The sequence below is a fragment of the Molothrus ater genome, chromosome 14 (assembly GCF_012460135.2).
Source record: "Molothrus ater isolate BHLD 08-10-18 breed brown headed cowbird chromosome 14, BPBGC_Mater_1.1, whole genome shotgun sequence".
Taxonomy (NCBI): domain Eukaryota; kingdom Metazoa; phylum Chordata; class Aves; order Passeriformes; family Icteridae; genus Molothrus; species Molothrus ater.
This window is the reverse complement of record NC_050491.2, coordinates 12,321,064-12,338,025: the sequence shown is the minus strand read 5'-3', so window position 1 is coordinate 12,338,025 and position 16,962 is coordinate 12,321,064. Positions and strand designations below refer to the sequence as shown.

The 16,962-nt window shown below is 46.1% G+C and overlaps 1 protein-coding gene across 1 annotated transcript; it reads left to right on the top strand.

The window, feature by feature from the left end:
• The first annotated feature begins 1,518 nt into the window (after window positions 1-1,518).
• Window positions 1,519-11,381, top strand: RAP2C (RAP2C, member of RAS oncogene family). Its single transcript, XM_036402012.2, has 3 exons — window positions 1,519-1,998; window positions 3,743-4,062; window positions 8,911-11,381. Exons 1-2 carry the CDS (start codon window positions 1,726-1,728, stop codon window positions 4,019-4,021), a joined length of 552 nt encoding a protein of 183 aa, XP_036257905.1. The 5' UTR covers window positions 1,519-1,725; the 3' UTR covers window positions 4,022-4,062; window positions 8,911-11,381.
• Window positions 11,382-16,962: the final 5,581 nt, after the last annotated feature.

The window sequence follows — 16,962 nt, the reverse complement described above, 5'->3', positions numbered from 1 at the left end:
ACCTTTGGATGGTTTTAGGCTTGGCCAGGAACCTTTCTATGGCTGCTGGATGCCCAGGAGGAGCAAAACGCAGCAGCCGTGTCTGCCCTGGACTTGCAATCAAACAGGTGATGCAAAGGGGAAAGGGACAAATCCAGCACTCCACACGTGGTGCCTGCTGAAATTCTGCAGTCCGCAGGGAAAAGCAGAAACAAATGTGGTTATATTGGAGGGGACCTTCTCTGTGGGTGGGAATCATCGAGTTGGGTCTGAAGCGACTGGGGGATTTTATTTTAGAGAGAAAACAGACGCTGATTCTTTTTAGTTGCTCCCTCTTAACAAGGGCGAGCTTCACTGGCGGGGATGGCTCTGGTGCCGTGCTGACACCTGCTGTCTGCACTGCCGCGGGACTGCCGAGCCCAGCCCAGCCCAGCCAGCCCAGCGCCCCGAGCCCGGCCCTGCCCGGCCCAGCCCAGCCTAGCTCAGCTCGGCCCAGCCCGGCCGGCCCAGCCGGGAATCTCCGGCCGCTTCTGGGGAGATTTTCACGTAACGGGGAAAAGCCGGGCAGTGAGGCTTGAGCAGCTGTGGGAGTGTAAAGGCACAGGACGAATCTTGCGGGTGGAGGTAACACCTTTCACAGAATCCCGGAGTGGTTCGGGTTGGGAAGGACCTTAAAGGTGATCTGGTTTCAGCCCTGCCATGGATGGCCTTGGACACTCCAGGAGTTGGGGCAGCTTCTCTGCACAGCCTGTGCTAGGGCCTCACCACCCTGACAGTAAAGATTTTCTTCCTAATGTCGAATCTAAACCTACACTCTCAGCCCATTCATTCCCCCTTTCCTGTCACTACATGTATTTGTAAACAGTCCCTCTCTGTCTTTCCTGTAAATTCCCTTCAGGCACTGGAAGGGAATTTCACCGAAGCTTTCTCATCTCCAAGCTGAACAATCCCAATTCTCCCAGCCTTTCCTTATATTAGAGGTGCCCCATCCCTGTGATCAACTTGGTGACCCTCTTTGTCCCCAGCCCAGCGGGCTGCCAGGGATGAAGAACCGCGGTGCCGGTGTCCCACTCCAGACACCCGCCGGTGTCACAGCCCGGGACCCCTCCCCCGCGTGTCTCTTCCCGCAGGGGGCTGAGAGGAGTTTGTTAAGAGTTTGTTCAAGTTTGTTTAAGTTATCGAGTGCCGAGCAGGAGCTCGTGGAGGGACAACGCCGCGCGCACAGAGCCACCCTCTGACGGGCTGCAGCCGCCATGTCGGGGCCTCCATGTTGGGGGGGCGGGCAGGGACAGTGCCTCGGTGCGATACTCAAACCTGTCCCCCGTCACAGCGCGGGTGCCTCGGTGCCACACTCAAGCCTGTCCCCCGTCACAGCGCGGGTGCCTCGGTGCCACACTCAAACATGCCCCCACGGGCGCCGCTCGGGCGGGCCGTGACGCAGCACGCCGGAAGTGAGCGGTGACGACGAGGCGGGGCTGCCTCCGGTGCCTCAGCAAAACCCTTCCGGGTGGGGGTGGCCCTGGCGGGCGGGTCCCGCGGCCGAGGAGGCGATGGCGGGAGCGCGGCGGTGAAGGAGCGCAGCGGGGCCGGGGCCGCGCCGGGCGCTCACGGGGGTCTCGCTCCCCCCAAGACGGCGCGGGAGCAGTGGGGCCTCGCCCTTCACCTGAAGCGGGCCGGGGCTATGCGAGGGCCGCGGTGCCGCCTGCCCTAGGCCCGGGCCCGGCGGGGAGCGGCGAGCGGGGCCCGATGCGGGAGTACAAGGTGGTGGTGCTGGGCAGCGGGGGGGTGGGGAAGTCCGCCCTGACGGTGCAGTTCGTCACCGGGACCTTCATCGAGAAGTACGACCCCACCATTGAGGACTTCTACCGCAAGGAGATCGAGGTGGACTCGTCCCCCTCGGTGCTGGAGATCCTGGACACGGCGGGCACCGAGCAGTTCGCCTCCATGCGCGACCTCTACATCAAGAACGGGCAGGGATTCATCCTCGTCTACAGCCTGGTCAACCAGCAGTCCTTCCAGGTAACCTCGCCCGGGGTCCCGTCCTCGGCTGGAGCCGGCCCTGCCCCGGGGAAGGCGCTGGGCCGAGGAGGAAGTTTTAGGGGTAGCCACGTGTGCATGGAAAGCGCTTTATCTCCGAAGGGCCAAAAGTGTAAATGCCCAGCTTGAAAGCGCGTTTACCAGCCCTGCTTCCTGATGGAAAACTGCTTGCTTTGCAGGTACTTATCAGGGTGCCACCATTGTTAAATCCCACGCAGTGCTGGAGAACAATGACTAGCTCCCACTTCCCCAACAGAAATCTCTTGGCAATCCCCCTTTGTGAAGAAATCACTCGATATTAAACACGAGACTTCCCCTTCCAACCCCCTCTCCTTCCTAAAAGGCATGTTTCTGCAGTTGCTCTTGAAGAGAGAGTCTCATTGTTCTGCAGTTGTGACTTGTTAAGTGAGCTGCTATTTTCCGCTCCCTGCCCCCAAAATATATTCCTGTCCAGCACGAGCTCGATGCTCTCACAGCGTAGGTGGAGTACTGGAGAGGAGAGCTAGCTATACACGATCATTTCTGGATCTGGATTTGATTTCTACTATTAAAACTCTCCAAAAAAAAAAAAAAAAAGGAAATGTCTCAGCTAGTAGCTGGTCTAAGCTGCCTGTAGAAGCGGGGCTTTGTTTTTGGGCAATAAGTGAGTTTAGCAGCACTCCGTGCAGCTCAGGGATTTGCAGCTCTGCCTTGGCTGGGCTGCTGAGCTGGGTGTGTTCCAGCTGCTTGGCAAGACCTTGCACACCCCCACTGTTTGCTTGTGCTGAAGGCTAAACCTTATCTTAGCAGAGGCCTCGAAACAACCCTGTGCAAGCTGAAGACACGCTTATCTTTGGAAAACAACAGCAGTGACATTGGGATGCTTCTGCTCTCATTTTCACTGATTTTTGGGTTCCAGTGAGCCCTCATTATTTGAGGAATGGATGTGCAGTAATCCACCTTGTTAATATTTAATTATTCCCGTCTGTCTGTAGTGTTTGCTCTGAGGGCTGTAGGTGTAAACCTCTCTGCAGTTCTTTACACAGTGGTAACTTCAAACGCTGGGATTGCTTTGTCTCAGAACTATGCAAGAATTTGTAGTACTGATAGCAGCTTAAAACACTCAGGGGGCAGAGGAGGCTGACTCAGACTTTCAAGTGTAAACGCCCCGTGTCGGCTCAGGCTTGAATAAATGCATCTCTAGGTAATAAAATCTCTTTACAACATCTAATTTGGTTACTTACATGTGATTAAATGTGTTCACAATGAATTATTCTAAGCATTCCAGGACCGAGAAGGCTTTATTTAAATTGATGGCTTTCTCAAGCTGTAAACTAAGCACAAACTTCCTAAATGGTTGTGTAATGGCATGCCCCTGCTAGGGTTACAGGTCCTTAGACTTGAGACAACTTCTTCAGAAAGCTGAAACCAGCCTTCAGAGCAGCAATGCCGTGTCCTCCTCTGGCTGAAGCGACTGTCTGAGAGCACAGCAGTCGCTTTCTGTTTGTAAAGGCACATAAAGTTCTATAAAGTGTGCATGCTTTTATAGAAAAGAAGAAGTAACTTAGTGGTAGGTAGTAATTTTTCTCTGAATTCTAGATCTGCGTGACTATGAGTTTAAAAAGCTTTCTGATGTATTTTTAATGTTGAGCTGCACGCGAGGGTTTTTAAATGTGTTTCTGCAGTGCTTGTGTAGCAGTTCCATGTGATCCCTTGCATGTACTAACCAGCTGGATTGTCTGACCAGGACATCAAGCCCATGAGGGACCAGATTGTCCGGGTGAAGAGATACGAGAAAGTTCCGTTGATCCTGGTGGGGAATAAAGTGGATCTGGAGTCGGAGAGGGAAGTCCCATCTGCAGAAGGCAGAGCCCTGGCTCAGGAGTGGGGCTGTCCCTTCATGGAGACGTCAGCCAAGAGCAAAACAATGGTGGATGAACTGTTTGCTGAGATCGTCAGGCAAATGAACTATGCCTCCCTGCCTGAAAAACAAGATCAATGTTGTACAACTTGCATCGTCCAGTGAGAGAGATTAAGAAAAACCTCAACCATGGCCATACAGAGCAGGTTGGTGGAACAGTCATAACTAACTGAGGTGCCTAAACACGGTGTTTCACTGAGAGATAAAGGGATAAGGAGTCTGAAGTGAGGCAGGCTTCCTCCAAAAGAGAAGGGAGCTTGTGCACGTGGTTGAGTCAAATGGACTTCTCGTGTTACCTCAGCAGGGTTAGTCAGGGAATGCTGCATTTGCTTGCAGTAATTTTACAATGACACAAAGTGAATGATCTCATTTGCACCTATTTTGACTGTCAGTGCTGTATTTTATGCTGTGTTATTCTGCATAAGTGCTTTGTGATGTTGCAGTGGGTTTGTTCTTGTAGTTGGTATCTGAATTATTTTCCAGTAATGGGAGTTACCTTGGAGTTCAATGGGATTATTGTGACCAAGTTTCCCAGTAGTTTTACTGAGAAGACTTTGAGCTTGTTTAAAATAAATAAAGTTCTGTAGTACAGAAACTGACAGTACCCTTCTGCCTTATCAGTGGAATAAGTTTCTCTTGCAAGAGAACCACCCTGAGTGGTGAGAAGTGGCTCAAAGCCCACATGTAATAGTCAAGGGCGTGCACAAAGTGCTCTTCATCTCAAATCTCCAGAGCAGAGAACACACTGTAAAATGGCTTCCCAATGCACAACTCTCCTTTCCCAGTGACTCACAAGAGGTGTGATGAGAGTCCAGCGTTCAGAGGGCTCTCTGTAAGGCTTCCCCTATGTTAGGTGTTGCTTTAATTTCCATTTTTTTTCCTCCAGGAGAGCTGCCTTTGGCCTTTCACATGTTTGGTCTTTTTCATCACCTTTTTCCTCCTGACTGTGCACGGGTCTGTCCCTCCCCAGTGTGCATTCCCATGAGGTGGTTCTGAACCCCCACCACTCCTGTTTCCCCTGTAGCTGTTGCAGGTCTCGTTTCACCTCTGGCTCAGATCCATGTGACTGCAAAGCACCCTTGGTGTGCTGTGGGTGCAGCCAGCTGGTCCCTCAGACCTCCAGTTGTCTGTTGGACCTTCACAAACAACTCGTGATCTCTGAGAGCAAGTGCAGGAATTAGGGAGGATGTGGAAACTCAGGGGAAGGAACTGCCCCTCCTGACAGCTGCACTGCTTGAGGCTCAGACTCCACTGCCTTGGTAGTAACTTGCTTAACTCAAAGGAGCTTTTTGTGTCTGAGTGACAAGAGGGGAAAATAGGTTATTACTGGAAGCTTAGGACCATGTATCCTCTTTAAGCTTGAGTGCAAGGTCAGAGTGAAGTCTCAAAGCTTCTCTTTGAGATTGTTATCAAGTGCTTTGTAAATATCAAGTTTTAGGTGCTCGTGGCCCTAGCACTGTCATGCTACAGATAATACATGATGTTTTTATCTCCAGTCCTGTGAAATTAGGAAGGGCTGCTGTCACTGTGTAAGAGGTGTAAGTTTGAGATTTGCTTGTTGAAAGGTGAGCTTGTTGTTTTGGAGCAGAGGAAAATAAAGATCAAGTCGTTCATTGTACATTAATCACACCTGCAGCGTCCATGGAGTTCTAGGAAGAAATTAATCTTAAGAAATTACTGCCTTTTTTTAATTGAGTGCTGCAGGGGTAATATCCTGAATTGTGTTCAGTAATGCAGTGTTGCAGCTATTTCTAAGGCAGCTTCACAAACAAGATTATGTGGACTAGAAGTATCATGCCAAAGGATGTGGCAATCCCCCAGATTTGTCTTGTGCAGGTTACTGTCTTCAACTCTGACAAAATCAGGCCTTTCATCCTTGAAATTTAGAGTTCTGGAATTGATTGCTGCTAAGGGAGGCTTTGTAACCTGTCTGCTTCTAGATTTAGCACTAAGTAGCACATTTAATCTTAAAGGTGAAATGGAAGAAGGGGCAGGGCCACATGTTCTTCCTTTGAATTATAACTTTTACCTAGATTTGGTGGCTTCCTAAACATGTTCTTGCTTCAGAAGAAACATCTGTATTCTTATGTCTTTGTGAGGTCTTGAGCCAGGGGATCTAAGCTTTTGTGATAGAGATTTCCTCTCCTTCCTTCTGCCTGGCTTAGACAATCACCCCAAGCCTTTAGCAGCAAACTGCTTCCTTGCTTCTGGGGAATGCTGTCTCTGCCTAGTGTAGTCTCATCACCTGTGCCAAACAAGTCTTTCCTTCCTGATCCATTTCCTCTTCAGTCCAGTTCTCATCACGTCTGGAACTTTTTATTACTCATTCTGGCTTTTCACAGGCTTCATGCTCTGTATACTTCATTTCAGGCTAACACTTTTGGGGTACTTTCCTCTTCCTGGCTCCCACTCTATCCTTCTTCTTTGATTGAGTAGATGTAGGATCTCATTAACTTTATCATAAGCCTTTGCTGCTTGATAATTTCTGTCTGATGTGCTCTGGTAGGAGAGGTGTTGATGGTGTCTGGTGATAGCTCTAATCAGCTTTGTAATCCTGCTTATCTGTGATCCAGGAAACAATTGCTGCTTGTCAGACCTCTGCTTTAGGAGTGACCCCTCCTAGGTAAATTGCAACTGAGGAGGTAGAACCACCTGTCTCAAAATCTGTGGGCTTGAACTACAGCTGTGTCCTGGGATCATCATCATCATCATAATCTCTGAGTTCTGCAACCTGGCTGTGTCCAGGAGGAGTTTTGGGTGTGTCAGTTCACAGAGCAGTACATACAGCAGTTTGTGTTCCTGCAGTCCTGGTGCCAGGAGGGCACCAGAGGGGTGGGGCTGGATTTCTCCTCTGAGCCTGGCTTTGCCCGAGGCTGTTGCAGTGTCAGTTTTAACTCTCAGGTACCACTTAACCTGAGCTCTTTTCGGTGCTGATACTTCAGCTGTCTGTCAGCTATGATGTGTAGGTTCTTTCATGATACTTTTGAGAAGCATTTGCTAAACTGTTGTTCCAGTCAGCTGCCTTGGCTGAGATGGAGGATGGAACATAACTGCATAGTCAGGATAGCCCTTAGTTCCTTTTAAAAATGTGTGTTGTTCTCACATCCTGTTTCCCAACCCCTCTTTTGTGTTTCTGCAGTGATCTTCTGTGGTTTTGTTCTTGTATTCAGAGATGGGAGAGTTCCAGGACTTGCTTTGTGTTCCTTGCTCCTTGAGTTTTCAGTATGACACTGGTCTGTATGTTGAATCTTCTTTAAAGTATGGTACCTGGTAGAGTGCTTGTGCACTGAAGTCTTTCTGGTACTAATAGGATTGGTAACACCTTAAAGGTTGAGATGAAAGAATGATTCTGGTTTCTGTCCCCTGTGTTCATGAGTAACTGATATTGGCAAGGCTGAAGGAAGAGGAATACTCTAGGAATAAAAACTGAAAGTGTGCTCTGTTCTGGTCTGTGTGGCTGTGCAACACTGACACATTTATTATACTACATTGTCTAACTTCCCCTTCTCTCCTGCCTGCTCACAGAAGAGAGCAGAGAGTGGTATAAAATATCACAGGCAAATGGAGCAGGTGAGGTATCCTGTGGTGTTAATTTTAGTAGCTAAACACAAATGGAAAGATGACAAATTTGAACTGGGAGGTCCCTAACCTGCAAATGCAAGGATGCTGAAGGGCATGTGGAGGAAAATACCATTCATTCATTCATTCATTCATTCATTCATTCATTCATTCATTCATTCATTCATTCATTCATTCATTCATTTTTCTATTCTTTATATTCCCAGCAATTCTTTGCTGGCCACATTATTGAATGCTGGGTTTAGATGAAGTTTTTGGGGTGTATCTAACTCTGATAGGATGAGGAGCTACACTGTAAATGATCTGCCTCTTCTTGTGCTCTAAGCAAAGATAAAACATCTATTAAGCAGGTCTAATCCATCCCAATTAGAAGCTAAATGTTGGTTTGCTGCTTCTGACAGTACAGGGACTCTCTCTGTCTAAAACTTGTAGACCAGCAACAGTGTGTGGGGTGGGAGTGATCTCATCAGAGTGAGAGAGAATTGCTGGTAGTTGGAAAACATACAAAACCAGCAAGAAAAACCTGGCTGTTGGCTCCTGTCAGGGCAGGAGTGCTGCTCCTGAGTGCTGACCAGTTGTTAGGCAAGAAGGGGAACCCTGGCCATGTCAGAGCACTCTGTGGTGACAGATTGTTAGCTGAGAGAAATCAACAGCTGGAAAGAAATGGTGCAGTAGGAAATCTAAGGTCCTGGCTCATTTGGAGAAATTGAAGAATTGAGAAGGCTCCTCAAAATCCCTGAAAAGTCATGGATCAAGCTAGAGTGAAGTTCATTAACATACCTATGAGTAAGGTTTCTACAGACTTTGAGCTTCACCTGAGACTTTTAGGATATCTCTGCAGATAAATCCTGGCAGCTGCAAGCAAGTTATCTAAAATGCAAAGTGGTTTGGTGATATTGGTAACGTGTTGGTGTGCTTGATTGAGGATGGTGGTGTACAGCTCTGTCCCTGCTGAGGCTGCCTGAATGCTAAGGGTTTTTTTGGAGTCATTTAGAGGGTCTGATTGCTGAGAACACAGGTGTCAAAACTGAGTGAGGTGGCTCATCTGCCTGTTCCCAGAACCTGTGCTAAAGGCCATTGCTGTATGTTACTGGGTATTACACATGCACTAGGTCCTGCATTGGTGCATCTGTACACGAGAACTCAAATTTCCTGGCTTTTTCAGATCTTTAGATGCAATTTCCTATCCCACAGCAGCAGCTGTTACAAAGTGAATAGCAATAGGTTCTTACCTGCTTGCCTCTTGTATTACCAGAGTTAGTGGAGCATTTGGGAATGCTGCTGTGGAAAACAGTGCTTTGGAGCTCAGGATGGAAAACTGGCCATTCCAGGCAGGGGAGGAGCCCTGTTCACTTTGGATATGTATTGAATCTGGCTTTCATTAGGTTTTTTTTGTTTGTTTGTTTAAATTGCAGATAAAACTCAGAGGAAACTTGCACAGATGCTGCTTTGGAGAACTTTCAGCCCAGGTTGCAGAGCTGAGCCTTGGTAAACCTGTCTCTATTACAGCACATTGCCATACATCTAAGTGCATAAGGTTGGTGGCCTCCAGGATCCACACACCTTAATCAGAATGCTTAGCATGTTTACCATAAGTTTTAAAATCTGTTCTTTATCTATCAGTCCTTTTATAGCTTTCTAAGTTCATATAATGGCTAATATGCAAGAGTTCATTTTTAATATTTTAATTGATTTCTTTAATCAATTCTGAATTTGTATTTATTAAATACTTAAACTCAGTATTACCTACTCAATGCCTTTTAAAAGAAGAGAGTTTTAATGGAGAATAAGTTGAGCCTTAAACAAATGGTTACTTCTGTATATTACCTCGCATCAGTGCTTATTTCTATTTGCAAGGTTTTCTCCTACAATGTAGTTGGTCATTCTTTGAGACTTTTTGTTTACGTGTGACAGTGTCATGGAAAGATACTGAAGGCACTCTGTTGTATGGATGTAGTATCCCTTTTCTTGGCAAATGCAGCTGTGACAATGTGTTTGTAACTGGTCTGATTTGACAGTAGGGATTACTTGGAATGGCATAGAAAGTCTCCAGCTGATGTTTCTGGCAATCTCGGGTTTCTTAATTGAAAATGACAATTGTAGCATTGAAAAACAGCAGCACACTTTTCCTTCTACTGAGTTTCTAAACTTGTTTGTTTACAAATTGCTTCTCTATGCCTTTGAAAAGGGATAATGTATCCTTCAAAATGGGCTCTATGCCTACTCTGTCAGCTCAGCTTTGCCTGGCACAGTAAGAGACATCTAGTAGACCTCTGCATATGTAAATCTAATGCAAATAAGATCACTTTACATTTTATAGTTTCTAATATTTGTCTTTCTGAATAATGTTTTAAAGCAATATTTGTTAAAATTTTTCTTGCACTGTCACAAATTGCTTTTTAGTTTGGTTTTTTTTCCCCAATAAACAAGTTTAATATTAGAGACAAGTTGGTGTAACAAGGGGAAAAGCACCAGGTTTCAGTGATACTAACTGCAAGCGTGCTTTAAACAGCCATTGCCTTCCTTATTGTTTACCTGATCAACATTTTCTCTGAATACTTGAAAATTTTAACAATAACACAGGTATAAAGAGCAGAATGAAAATGTACAAAGAACAGACGAGATCTTTTTGTTCACCTCTATTAACGTGTTGCATACATGAGAGCTTTTTCTAGCAGTGGTTTAAAATGTGTAATTTTTTTTTGCAGAAATTTAATAACTGCAGCTCACCTACTGCACCAAAGTTCTAGGTTTTTAGGAGCCCAGCTTTAGTCATTTGAACATGCTTCTAGAAATGTACATTCTTTCCCTGTAATAGTTAAATATCTATGAGAAAAGCTCCAGTAAAAGCAGTGATGGATATATGAGGTTAAGCAGTTGAAAACTCACAAATTGTATTGTGGATGATGGCATTTAAAACAATAAAAGATCACCGGTACAGTATCTCAATATTAATGTGTTTTATTGGTAATAATACAGGCTGACTACAATATTAGAAATAAAGATTGTGTCTACATTCAGTGTTGAATTTGAATCCTGAAAAGAAGAGGACAGGATTTCTGCCTGGTTATTAAAACACCTGATTCTTTTTCTGTGGGGTTACTTGAATTTTTTTTTTCCTGTTTGTACAAACTTTATAAACAGGCTGAGGCTAATACTTAGGTTTGCACTTTAATATCAGAATTAAACCAAACCTTGTATTCAAACTAGACTTTTAAGTGATGGTTGTTGATCATTTTGGTAGGTTGTAAGGAAGTAATAGGATATGAAAGTAATTCATAAAGATCCTAGTTTTCCTTTGTCTAAGAAGGAAAAAGTTGGTTGATATTGATCAGTGGTTCATTCCTATGGGTAGTTTTCAAAGCAGTGTTCATTTTCATTGACCTCAGCAAAAAAAGAAAAAAAAGAAAAAAAAAACCACAAAAAACAAACAAATGAAAAAAAACCTTAAACTTGAACTAGCTTAGAGTGACAGGACTGGGAAAATGAGAGATGGTTTCTTCAGCACACTTTGGGGGGAAAAAGGGACCAAAAGTTTATTTAGGCTTCCTCAATAGTTTGCATGTGAAGTTGCTTATTAGAGTAAGAGGCTAATAATAAATGCAATATGTATTGTCTTTACTATGGCATCTGTTTAGGAGTTGTTCAAATCACTGCAGTAGGGCTCTACAAATAAAAATGTAACCTAACATCTTGTATCTAATGTACTGTATCTTTATCAGTGATAGGTGAAATCTGGAATAACAAGTGCAAAAATGGAACAATTACCTATAATGCTTTGTAAAAAGTTTTTTCCAGTAGAATTCATTCTTGTCATTTTGTAAGACAACCCTACAGTCCACCTGTTTGTAACTTTTTTAATAAAATAGATACCTGTATTACCAAACTGGGGTGAGTAGTCTGTGTTCAGTTTCTTCTGGAGTGGGCTGAACTGACAAGCTGCTGCTACTTTTTGTTTTGTGGGTTGTTTTTGAGGTCCTGCTTTTATTCTAAATGCAGTAACCACATCTGAATTGTCTTGAGTGAGTCCTGGTGTGGGGGAGCAGCGTGTACAGCTGTGCCCCAGCTGGGTGGAAATCTCACAGTGTCGGGTGCTCAGAGGAGAGAGAAGGGGAGCAAGGGCTGTGCACCATCTATCTTCCTGTGCAAGGCAGGCACTCCCTGAGCTGGGGGCCAGTTCAGAGGCCAGTGTGATGGAGCTTTGGTCAAAAGAAATCTCTGTTTGTCTTGTATGAGTCTGTAACCTTCTTGTTTCCATGCAGGCTTTGTGTGTGTGAAGATGACCACAAGTCCTGACATCACCTTGCAGTGTCTGTAGCTGCCCTCGAGCCAGAGCTGACATCTCCCCACCACCCTGGCAGAGTGAATGCTCCTGGAGCTCTGCCACAGGAGAGGCACAAGATTTTTCCAGAAAACCAAAGTGCCCAAAGCTATTTGATAACAATTATCTTAAATGCGCAGTAAAAGCCCTAAATTTGCCAAGTCAATGATTGTCATCTGGGCCCTGTAACAGAAAGTGCATCTTCCTCAGGACATACAGTCTTGGCACTGACCCTTGGTACTGCATTTGTAACTAAAGCTGTGCATTAATGGAAAATGTGATTTCAAGTTGAGAAAAAGTTGATACCTTGGTACCTTCAGTCCTCAGCAGTGTGTCAGCAGGCAAAACCACGGAGCCTGCTCACCACCCCTCCTCCAGCTGAAGCAGCATTAGCCTTATCTTGTAGGTAGGTTTCTGTGCTGTTTCTTCTTCCTGCTCACACTTCCTCTGCTGCAACAGAGAAGTAGTTTCCATCTCGAGAGGAAAATGATAAAGAAGAGCAGAGTTCTAAGTGATTTTGGGTGAGATGTCTGCTTCCCTAACCTAGCTGAGATGTGAGGGTGAAGCATGCCCTGTTTTCATTAGTGTCACTGAGGGTTGGGAGCTGACAGTTCGGGATCTGTCTGCTTTGAGGTGTTACTGTTGGGTTCATTGCTGCGTGAGTCTGACTTCTCATGTGGTTTAATAGAAGTCAGAATACAGCAACAATACTCCCAATTCCTTATGGCACTCAGTGTAACTAAGGAAGCTGCTTCCTATTTCCACTTGTAGGTTGGGAAGTGATGTGAGTTAAACCCCTGTGATTTACACCACTAGTTTATTTCCAGGTGACAGTGTAATACAGACTGAGTTGGGGATTTTAAGGAAGGACATAAGATTGTTATTTAAGCTATTCTCTTTCAAAAGGCTTTGGTGCTGAGAGTGAACTCTGTTGCTGCTGCACAGACTTGTGTAGCATCCTTTGTTAAATAGGTGTGGCAATGTCATGTTGCTCTGTCTGGTTTTGGGGCTGTTTATGTAGTGTTGTTTCATGGCAGCTTTTTCTTTGGTCTACCAGGTCTTGCTCTACAGGTGCCTGCAGTGTCCTACAGCTTCTCCCGTGCAGCCAGAGGACAGGGATGTCCTCAGAGAACAGGAGCCAACTGCAGCGCTGGCCTGTCCCCACCCTGCTCCCCCAGCCAGCACGGGTGACACGTAACTGTGGCACTGCCCAGGGCAGAGCTGGGCCCTGCAGCCTGGCTGGGTGTGCAGGGGAGCAGCCTGCAGCCACAGGAACCCACAGCCACAGGAACCCCACGCTGGGCACAGAGACCCTGCCAGGGCAGAGGGTGATCCACCGGCCACACCTCGTGTGGAGCTGCACGCTGCCATCTGCCCCGGGAGGCTGGGCTGTAATTACAGTGTGGAACTAGGTGGAAGTGTCTAGCCTTAATTAAAATGAGATCTGGGTTCCAGAGCAGTACACAGTGACCTGTGAGTTATCTCTGCTGGAAGGCAGCAGCCCAGGCCGGAGCTGGGGCTGGTGACTCACGGCTCGCTCTGAGGAAACGCGAGCGGCTGCAGGCGCTCTGTCAGGAGATGACGAGGCCCGATGTTCTGCTCTCTGAAAGTGAAATAATGTGGGTTTGGGGTGTTTTACATAGCCACTTTTATCTCTGCCTGGCCCATGCAGCTGCGAGGAGCAGAGAAGGAGGGCTCTGAGCTCGGTGCAGAGGTGGTGTCCCGGTGGCAGCAGTGTGCTGGTGCTGCTGAGGGCAGCACGGAGCTGGGCTGGCACTGACCCTGCTGATTGCAGGATTGTGGGGGATGAAACTTGTTCTCTGTGCAAACAATCTATTTAGTATGGAATCAGCTTACTTGTCGCTGGTGCTCTCCTTCAAAACAGTTTTCTTCAAGTCCCTCCAAGGGCTCTGGAGCAGTAACTGCAATATTGATGGGAAAGAGTCTCTGATGTTGTAGGAACCTGTGAAATATTCACTCACAAGAGAGGCTTTACTGCTTGTTTGGTTTGTGGCATGTCTGGGCTCCTTGGTGTTCTGCTGGTTCAGTCTGAGTGTGCTGTGAGCTCTCTTAGCAGTGCCTTAACTTCCTCCTAAGCACATTTCCAGTGATTAGGCTCGCGTGGTATTTGAGACTCAGCGACACTGCCAGTCATGGGGTGACCTCAGTTGTTCTTGCCTGGGAAGAAAAATCATAACTGTGGCACTTCCCTCCTGGGGGCATATGGGCAAGGGTGTGTTAGAGATGTGGAGGTGCTTGGACTTGCTTGGAATCAGATGCACCAGCATTGTAGAATAATTTTGAAATTGGACTTCTTGCATGTAAATAAACAGTGGACTAGAACTTAAATAACAAAGTTGAAAAATTCTCAAACTTATGAAAAGGATTCATATTTCATACATTTGTGAGACTACAATGTAACTTGTTCAGTCTTAAGGCTCATGCTTCTACTAAAAGGTTTGATTGGTTTGTAAGTGTAACTCAGTAAAGCAAACAATCAGCTTTGTGGGAGATTTCTGGCTTTTCCAGAATTTTTATTTCTCCTGTCACTAGGCTGACTAATTCATACAGTTTTATGTCCTTGGAAGATCTACCTTGACATAATGTTTAAATTATTTGGTTAGCCCAGAAAAGAGAAAATACACTTGCTGTATGTGACATTAGTGAAGGGCTACTTGTCTTTTTGGGAGCTGGCAAGATAGGATGATCAGTCATCAGCTTGAGATTCATCCTGCTGCTGGGACAGATCTTAGACCCTTTTTCTTCGAATTAATAATGATTTTGTAATCTCTAACAGCCTGGCTTCTGTGGGAAAACAAGAAGAATTTAACTGAATTTTCAGAAAGCTGATCTATGTTGGAAAAGAGAGAAAGCTGCTCACAGAGCACACGTAAGTTGCAGCTCTGTGGGGTGGTGAGGGATTTTCTAAGATGATATTGGAATATATATCCTCACTGCTGGAGGAAGGAGTGTGTGAGGTGAGTGCAGCTCCTGCCTCTGTGTGTTGGGCTCTCACGTGGGGTCTCTGAAGTCCCTTGCAGGGACCACAGTCACATTACTGATCTTGTCATTATTTTCCATTTGTTGTTCCAGGAATTAGCACAGCCTTGCCAAATGCTCTGGGTCTAATCTCAGTAACGCAGATGTTTTAATAGGTTAGAAGAAAGATTTTAGCTGCAGGGCCTGCACATTATCAGGCTGTGGTTAGAAGTGCTTGGGTGTCCACCTGCATTCCTTTCCTTTCGGCTGTCTCTGAAGTAGTTGTCAGCACAGGATCATCCAAATGGCTCCCTCCTGGGGCCCACTTTAATAATCTGGAAAGGTTTTGTGAATGTACCCCCGAGACCCTGAGACAGTCACAATGTAGGAATGTTTCCTGGTTTTGGAAATATGTCTGTCTTGTAGCTGCCACCACCTGCCAGAAGGCCCTGGCAGAGAAGCCATGAAGTGGGGATCACCTTTGATCACTACAAAAGTACCAAGCTCCCAGATTCAGGTGGATACTGCTCCATTCTCCTCCTCTGCCTGCTGTGAAGAGTGGCTTTGACACACCTTTCTCTGCTATGAGCTGTATTCCTGGAACCTGGTGTGCCCTGGTAGGACTGGAGTGTGATAAGGGTCTTTTGGGAAAGAATAGAAGGAAAAAAAGGAGTGGGGGTAGAGGGGCTACCTGGGAGGGAGGTGTTAAAGTGTTAAAACTCATGATGAAGATCCACATGGTGGAATGGATCTGATCCATTGGCCAGGGGGTACCTGGAGAACATGTGCTTTCTTTGTCTAGGTGTGATCAAGGCTTACTCAACCAGAGCCATTTGTCTTGAGCCAAGAAGGAAACCACATCTGTCATGAAATTAGGCAGCACAGTTCCTTAGAACTCTACCCTTCCACTAGGATTCACCTGGCACTGCAGACTCCACTTGGCAGCTTCCTCACATGAAGCCATTGGCTGTAGGATCCTTCCTGATGCTCAGCAAGTGGCCCAGCAATGTGTGAAAAAATAAAGGACAGCAAAAAATAAAGGTACCAGCCCAGTGCTGTGCACTGCTCACAGCTGTGGTGAGGTGTCCCTCCCCAGGTGGAAATCACTGAATGCTGTGCAATGCCCAAGTCCTTGGAGGCATCAGTGCCCCTTTGATTCAATACATTTAAGAGGCTTTCTCTTGCTGCATAAATTGCTTTCTCATGTCTTTGAAGTGACCTGTTTGAATTAAACATCACAGAGTGCTTTTTATATAGCTGTGCCAACAACACAGTGCAACTGGCATATCAAAAATGAGATGAAGTGCTCTGGATATCACCAGAGTCAGGGCAGTATTTAGTTTCTTGCACAGCTTGTGCTGTCATTTGTATTTGCTTACAGCAAGCTGCCTTCTGCACTCCTGGTAATAGTTTTTACATAACATGTGAAATCTGAAAAAGGAGGAAAGGCCAGCAGCGCCCATGGGTGCCCGCTGGAAAGTGTCATTGCAGGAGTGACCTGCTCATCCCTGCGCACCAAGGGCTCTCTGTGTGTTGTGGGGCGCCACCGGCACCACGAGAGGGAGCGTGGAGGCAGCGAGTGGCTCCTCCCGGATGGTCCGGCTCGGAGCAGGGCGTGCTCCGGCCCTGGCGGCCAAAGCCAGGGCTGAAAACAGAACAGAAATGGAAATAAATTCAGGTTTCAGGGCTTCGGGACTCCAAAGAACGTTTTGCACCTAGGGTTAATTTGTCTCAGGTGTCTGGAATTGCAGTTGTGCTTAGAGTTTTTATTGCATAATTTGGGATTTCCTACTCTGTTATTGCAGGTAGGTAAAAAGAGCCACTCCTAGCTGCTGAAGCTGAAATAAAAATATAATCACAAGAATAAGATTTGCTTTAATTCTATGATTCCATGAGCATGAGAATAGGCACTAATTTTGCCTTGGGTGGGACTGGGGCAAAATGCTGCTGCATAATGTCACCTTCTGATATCAAAATGCTGCTCGAGAAGTCTTATCCTGCAGTTGGGAGGTTATGGGTGAACCCCACCTAAACACAAATTAAAAAATGCAATTATTTCCATTTTCCCAGCGATTACTCATGAGTAATGAGTTTCAGCACACTGATGTCAGATTATTTAGCTGATGGTTGGTAAGCAAAATTTGATGAAAATGTAAATGTATCACTG